We start from the raw sequence: 7,204 nt of genomic DNA, 5'->3' as shown, positions 1-7,204 counted from the left end.
TCCCCCCTCTGTCCTCCTCATAAATCTATTGGTCGTGGTCTCGGCTTCACTATCCAATGCTCTGCTGATCAGACTGCAGTTGTATTTGGGGGAAGTTGGCAGCTGGCGGCTCACGGCAAAAGGCGTTCCTCTCCCCGGCGCTTGGACAGTGGAATTATGAACAGAGCTGACCCAGCCTCTATCACCCTGTCTTGAATCCGTTTCTGTTTCACAACGAGAGAAATTAAAGCGACCATGGAGATTGGAGTCCGCATCCTCTTGGCTTTCCTCGTCCACCAGGTAAGACAGGAGAGGTGTGTGTGTGTGTGTGTGTGTGTGTGTGTGTGTGTGTGTGTGCATGTGTGTGTGTGTATGTGTGTGTGTGTGTGTGTTTGTGTGTGCGCGCGCGCGCGCGTGCGCCTAAGAGAGAGAGAGAGAGATTTGGGGACAATTTCACTGAGACGGAGAGTGGTCTGACTCTCTTTTGAGGTGTCCGTCCAGTTTCGCTCGGGCTACTCTTGTGTTAGTGGCTTGGCAAGTTTGCCCCGAGTCTGCATGTAACACACAGTGCGTTCACCTGCACTGCCAGATCCGTCTGTGCCGTGCCAGAGCAAGTTTATACCCCGTTTAGTCCCTCTGCGCGCATGGCTGTCATTCGTGGCACAGAGTTTGGGGCAGAAGGCGTCGGGTCTGACAATCTGCAGTGCTCGCTCACTTTAGGAATGCTTTCCACATTTCGTCGAGACAGAGAGCGAGAAAGAGGGAGAGAAACAGAGGCAGGGATGAGAGGGGACTGAGAGAGAGACAGAGCGCAGGGTGTATCTTATGTCTATGTGCAAATCACGGCTCCGGCTCCTGTCTCCAGTCGCATCTATATTCCGCTCAGCCACCAACTTGAGCGTTTCTTTGGGCTTGTGTGTGTGTGTGTGTGTGTGTGTGTGTGTGTGTGTGTGTGTGTGTGTGTGTGTGTGTGTGCGTGCGTGGGAGGCACACAGGCGGATGGAGGAAAGGAGGGTATATAGAGAGGGAGAGAGGGCGGCGGGGGGTGTCAGAGAGACAGAAAGAAAGGCAGGGAACTAACTTGGCCGCTCTGCTGAGTTATTTGTGTCGTCTCTCTGGGTATTTTACTCAGTCTCTTGCTCTCCGTAGACGTGGACTGCTCGGGATATTTAATAAAGCCTTAATTCCCACTGTGATAGAGCCACTCGCCCGTTTGATCTGACTTTAATATGAGGAAAGAGAGAGGTAACTTGGAACAGCTGTGTCTGCCAGTCAAGTCTTTAAATTTTTAAATGGAGAGGGGAGAGGCAGCTTCATTTCATGTTTTGTGTTATATCTCTCAATGCTTTTGTCCACTTATTGGCTTGAATAACCTCTTCTGTATTCATCAAGTGACCATGCCCTGAAGGCGTGCCCTTGAGCAAGGGTGAATCCAGCTGCAAGGGACGCTCCTCCCCAGCTTGCGTTGACCTCTGACCTTCTCATGCAGATAGAGAAACATATATTCTCCACATGAAGATCAGTACAATATTATTATGTACTCATTGTGCAGTAACTCTAATGACAGTGGCACTTCTGGTGGCACACTGCAAAGGTTTAAGCAGCAGGTAATTTTAAAATAACCTAGCTGAGACTATTTCGAAACACAGCAACAATGGGAGAGCCCCGAAGCGTGGCAGGCAAACAGCTCATTTGGGAAACTCTGGTGTTGTTGCGCTGCCTCTCCCTCTCTCTCTCTCTCTCTCTCTCTCTCTCTTTCTCTCTCCGTCCTCTGGATGTACTGAGAGGCAGCAGACAGCACAGCTCATTTGGTATTTCTTGTTTGACCTGTGTAGGCTTATAGTGCACATTTTTTACTGTGCGTTATTTATTTTTAATTGGATAAGCCATTGGTTCATTGCCACGTTGTAGTTCAATCTTATGATCTGAAGCACAACATGATGCAGGGTAATAGTGCCCACAAAGAAATGATTAAACTCCCTATTTTATTGATTATGACCTGCCCTCTCTTGCACACACACACACACACACACACACACACAGACACACACACAGACACAGATTTGTATTACTGCATATGTGAGGAGGCTTTCCATTGACTAGATTCATTCACTATCAGGAACAGAGTTGCAACTAACTAAACTAAGAGTATCTGGTAATCTGTACTTTCGCTCACATTTTCCCAGCTGTAAAGGTTCACACAAACACACAGCCAGCTCTCCAGCAGGTTAGATGTATTGTGTTGGCTGTCCTTTGGCCTGTACTCCTGGCTGGCTGATTTATCAGCTGACCCAGCTCCTCAAGGGGAATCTCTTTCCTCTGGCTGTCCCACTAGAAGCAGTAGCTTTAAATATTATCACACTTGCTTACCACCTGACTCATTGTCCACATGAAAATTGTAAAAAAATAACCACCCCCCCTCTCAGAATTACAGGAACATCCAGTCTCACCATATTACAGTATAATGTGTGGGCTCGAACACGGTGCTCTTATTTATAAATGCTCAGGTAGGGAGCCAAGTTCCTCTCCACGATAAGCCGCCATTCCATACACACCTACCCTCCTCCCACCGCCTCCCACCTCCTCACCCACATATGGGCACACACACCAGTAGCAGCCCCCTCCTTGGCAATAAATCCCTGTTTTCCAAATGAAACGCTAAGCAGTCTCTCCGGGTGGAGCAACGATTCAGAATAAGCACCGCACAGCTGGGAGCTGCAGGTGCAAGGATTTTTCTCCCCTTCTTTTTTTCTCCCTTTCCGACTTTGATTTCCGCTCCATGTCTCCCCTTCTCTTTGTCTTTCTTGTATATTTGGGGTTTTTTCTGCCTCCTTGGCTTGCTTTCTGTTTCACATCACTCCCACTCTGTTAAACTAGTCTTTTACCTTAATTAATGTGATTTACCAACTTTAATCCCCCCTTTATTTCCTCTAAATGCTTTGCACTGTTCTCTCACTTCACACTCTCTCTCTCACCAGCGGACAATGACAGTCACACTCATAGTTTAAATTCTTGGCTGGCACCTGGGCGTGTCTGCAGGAAGATTTGCTTTCATGGACGTTTGAGGCAGCAGTGACCAACCGACTGTTAAAGTTCCTGTTTAAGCCATTGCAGGCCCCAAGAGAGATAGATGGAGAAGGGAGGGAGGTCACGGCCTCCAGGAAAAATGTTTATCGTGTGGCGCTGAAGACAGAGAGTTGCCATGGTGTCCTGTTACTCATAGACAGGGCTGACCTTCGTGATGTCACACAAACACACACAATACACATCCAGAGATGCCTGACTCAGACAGCCACACTTTATCCTTTTATCCTTCTCTCTGACTCCCCTGTCCTTTTGCGTCTCACCCTCACTCAGTCCTGGATGCACTTCATTGATCTAGCATTATCAAAAAGAGAGGACGCGGCCATTCCTTGTATGTCAATGCCATTTATTATTCAGGAGTGCAGCAACAAGCGTGATATATGAATGCACACACTCATGCTCAATAGCAGTCCATGCATGCTGTGTTCTGCACCATACTTTCATAATTTCTGTCATTTTCCATTTCTAGGTCGAGTCACTTCTGCGGGCGTGCCGTGTATTATCTTTCTTTGCGGAGGACAATGAGGAATGCTCAGTCTATGTATCTCCTGCTCCTTCCTGTGGTTTCCTCTTTTTGAACATGTCCATCACTGGTTACAATGAATCATCTTTTCAATGCAGACCTCCAGCCAGCCTCCTGTCTCTCCTAAGAAGATTTTTGTGTGCAACATTTCCTTTCAGACCTTCCATTTCATGTTACTGAGTGCTGTTTCAGTGATGAGTTTTGTTTTTTTTAAATGGAGACTGGTTAAAGAGCAACAGTATGACAAGCTACAAAGGCTAATGATGACACTAATGAGGAATGCCAGTCATTAAGGCTGGGTGATTTCTTTCTGTCTTTCTTCCGTTCGTCTGTCTTCCTTCCTCGCCCTTCCTCGCACTATCTCGCTCTCTTTCTCATTCTGCCCTCATCTCCTCTCACTCTGCTGTCTGGTGTCTCAGCTCCCATAGTCAAGCTGGCAGAATAAAGGGTTATAGTTTAGAAAAATTGCAGAGAAGTTTGCAATTTTAACAGCCTACAGGGACACACAAGCACTCAGAATAAAAAGAGCATGTAATGGCTCAAGTGAAAGCAGCCAATACAATCTAGGCTTTGCTGCCTAAATGTACCCCAGTGTTACTGTGGTTCTAACAATCAGCTGGCAAATAGGCTTTTTAGTATGGGGGGCTATGAGGTTTCAGTCTCCTTCACTCTGTACTTATCTGTGCTGTTTCCTGTGTGACGGCACACAGGTAACTACAGTCTGTGGTGTTCTTCTGAGTTTACTTTTTTCTTTTTTTTCAACATTTATCTCTAAAAGTTTCCTGTAAATGAAACACACACATGTATGCATGCTCATCTGATCAGCACACACACAAAAGTTTTAACCCAAATGGACACAGAGGGTCATGCATGGACAAACACACATTTGTACACCTGAGTTTTTTTTCTCTCTTTTAACAGGACCATCTGAAACACTGAGACCAAGCTTTTTTTTTATTCATCCATGTTTTCCCCTGTGACTGTGGTTGGGCAGCACTGCGCTGTAATGGTCTATAAGGTCAAACGCTATCTTAACTCCACCGCGGGAGGGTGTGACCTTTGAGGGAAACACAGTCTTCTTCAATCTTCTCTCCCTCGACGTTGCCACTGCACTCTCCTGAGGGAAGGGAGTGGATGAGAGGAGGATGAAGTGAGAGAGGATGAGGGATAGAGATAGTGAGAGTAGTAATTAAAGTAAATATGTCCCCTTAGCGCTCCATTAGAATCTGCCTGCATTTGATATAAGTGGCCTAATTATGCAAAACGCCAATGGACATTGCGCGGTATAAACCTGAAATGTGACAAGTGGAGAAAAAAAAGACAGAGAAAACCCTGCGTTCCTAGGAGAGTGGATTAATGGCTTATTTGTGAGTAGTGATGAGTTTTAATGGGTTGAGAAAGCACAGAATAGACAGACAGACAGACACACACACACACACACACACACACAAAAGGCCACAGTAACCATGTGTGAAGGACACAGCAGTGCAATGCGATGCTGTCCCTCCAGTTGATCACGCTTTCATCTCAGTTTGCTCTCCCTTTGTCAATTTTGTGGTCAGACAAGCAGATGAACAAGCACACAGATAAAATGGGTGAGGGACAGACAAAGAGCCATATAGATACCCATGTAGAGATAACGGGCTGTGTCCCCTCCCGACAACAGACATACAAAATCTCAAGTGTGTGTGTCTGAGAGAGAAAGAGAGACATGGTTCACCCCCCGGCCCCCCCACCCCCCCAATCTTCCTCCTCCTCCAGCATCAACTCTGACAAACATTCTCTGTAACACATTACAGATATTCATGAGCTATTCACCCACTCTGTTTGTCTGTCTCTTTTCCACACTCGCAAACATCCAGATATGTCCTCCCCTCTCTCTTTCGGTATCTCTCTCTCTCTCTCTCTCTCTGTCTCTCACACACACACACAACTCACACACACTCACAAGCTCAAGTCTATGTTTGGCAGGAGGCTCAAGTTTCTTTTTTCCGTGTGATTGCGATGACTCCTCTCTATTGCCACGAAGTGTGTGAAGCCGCCAGCAGCACAGTGGGAGTATTCATGTGAGAGGGCTGGTACTGTGGGCTCCCATTTCTTCCACATGAGTAGTTTTGCTGATAATAGTAGCAGGCGATGATATTGTAACGCATTAGCCTCTCAGTGAGTAATGTCCCATTGTTTATGTGATTCTCTTTTATTTAGTTAAGGTAATAGATGTGATACAGACCGTTCTTGAGTCATGAATTAGAGCCACTTAGCATAGGTCACTGAATAGCCAGCTTTTCATCACTGACTGCATTGTTAATTGTAGCTACAGGGGCCAAAGTGTCTGATGGAGATTTCTGCCAGCTGAACTTGATCTATTTTTTATGTGTATATCGGTAGGTGATTTGCTTCCTTGCGGCGTTTCTGCAGATAGATGGGACCTGCTATAGCAGTGCATCCCTGGCCACTAAGTGGCTAAACTGATGCGTGAGAAGTTATAATGAAGCAGATATAAATCACAGACACAATGACTTTGTGTTCTTGACTGCATAGTCAGGTTCTCTCTGCTCTCGTATTTACTTGCACTTATCAAACTAAATGGAGCACTGGGAGGGAAAATTCAAAATCCTAACAGTTATCCACTGTGCCGTTATAAGTACCTCTGGGTGGGAACACACCACAAGGTTTCAACCTGACCTAGCCCCAATTAGGCTTTACATACAAATTTAGATGAACACCTAAAAGAACACTTGTGTGTGTTCTTGCTTTCTCCGAGGTCCTCAGTAGATGTTTTTTTTATTCAGGGTGGCAACTTAAGAGTTTAATGAGGTCTGTAAATCTCTGAGTGTGCATCCTAAGACTCAACAGAAAGTATGTGATGTATGGACTGCTGTATGCTTACTTTGCACTATCCCCTATGGATTAGTCTACCTTTGGCATACTAATGTGGAGTGTTTCCTTGCTCAACATGAGGCAAAAGTGGTAATTCAACTAGTGAAAACCTTCGAAGAACAATTTTAAACATGCACAACATCTGCTTCGTTATTCAAAGAATAAACTTCACAATCAGGAAGTTTTGCAAACCACCTCATCTGTTTCGCAAATGCCACATGAAGCAAATTGTTATGGCAATATGGTGCAGAAAATGAAAACTGAAATACCAGGGGAAAAAAAAGAAAGAGCTGCACAGCATTCCACTCCTACCTAAGCTCTGACTCTTTAGCTTTATAAAGCTTTTCATATTCAGTGTCTGCCGAGACTGTGATAGAAAGGTGTGGAATCAGGTACTGTATTTACATCACAGTGTACTGTAAGTGCTGTATGTGTATGTATATTTATGTCTACATGTCATATGCTATGCAACAGGATTCAATTTGCAAATATGGATAAAAGAATAGAAGATCAGTTGGTGGCAGAGACTTGCATCATCCTCATTAATTGTGCATGCTATAATTCCATGTTTACACTTACTTCGAATGTGTCACTTTCTAGTTGATTTGGAGCTGATCTCCAAGTTAGTGTTTAAAAAAACACATTCAATTCTTTGTTATTGCTGGAGATAAACAGGGCTGCACGTTTGTTGCAAAATATCAAGGAAGCCAAGAATGCTACATGTGGTCGTAGAGCTGA

At 45.1% G+C, this 7,204-nt stretch overlaps 1 protein-coding gene across 1 annotated transcript in view; it reads left to right on the top strand.

Annotated features, from left to right (window-relative positions):
* The first annotated feature begins 59 nt into the window (after window positions 1-59).
* The window catches only part of cdh13 (cadherin 13, H-cadherin (heart)), a 310,913-nt gene continuing 303,768 nt past the window's right edge, over window positions 60-7,204 (top strand). Inside the window, exon 1 of the mRNA XM_087177984.1 lies at window positions 60-279. Within this exon, the coding sequence (XP_087034110.1) occupies window positions 235-279 (45 nt within the window). The 5' untranslated portion in view covers window positions 60-234. The remainder of the gene's footprint in view (window positions 280-7,204) is intronic.

The sequence above is a fragment of the Seriola lalandi genome, unplaced genomic scaffold (genome assembly GCF_002814215.2).
Source record: "Seriola lalandi dorsalis isolate HSWRI2012SDOR001 ecotype SW California unplaced genomic scaffold, Sedor1 jcf7180002054671, whole genome shotgun sequence".
NCBI lineage: Eukaryota > Metazoa > Chordata > Actinopteri > Carangiformes > Carangidae > Seriola > Seriola lalandi.
Note: the sequence above shows the minus strand (reverse complement) of the source record. Positions and strands in the feature narration are given on the sequence as shown.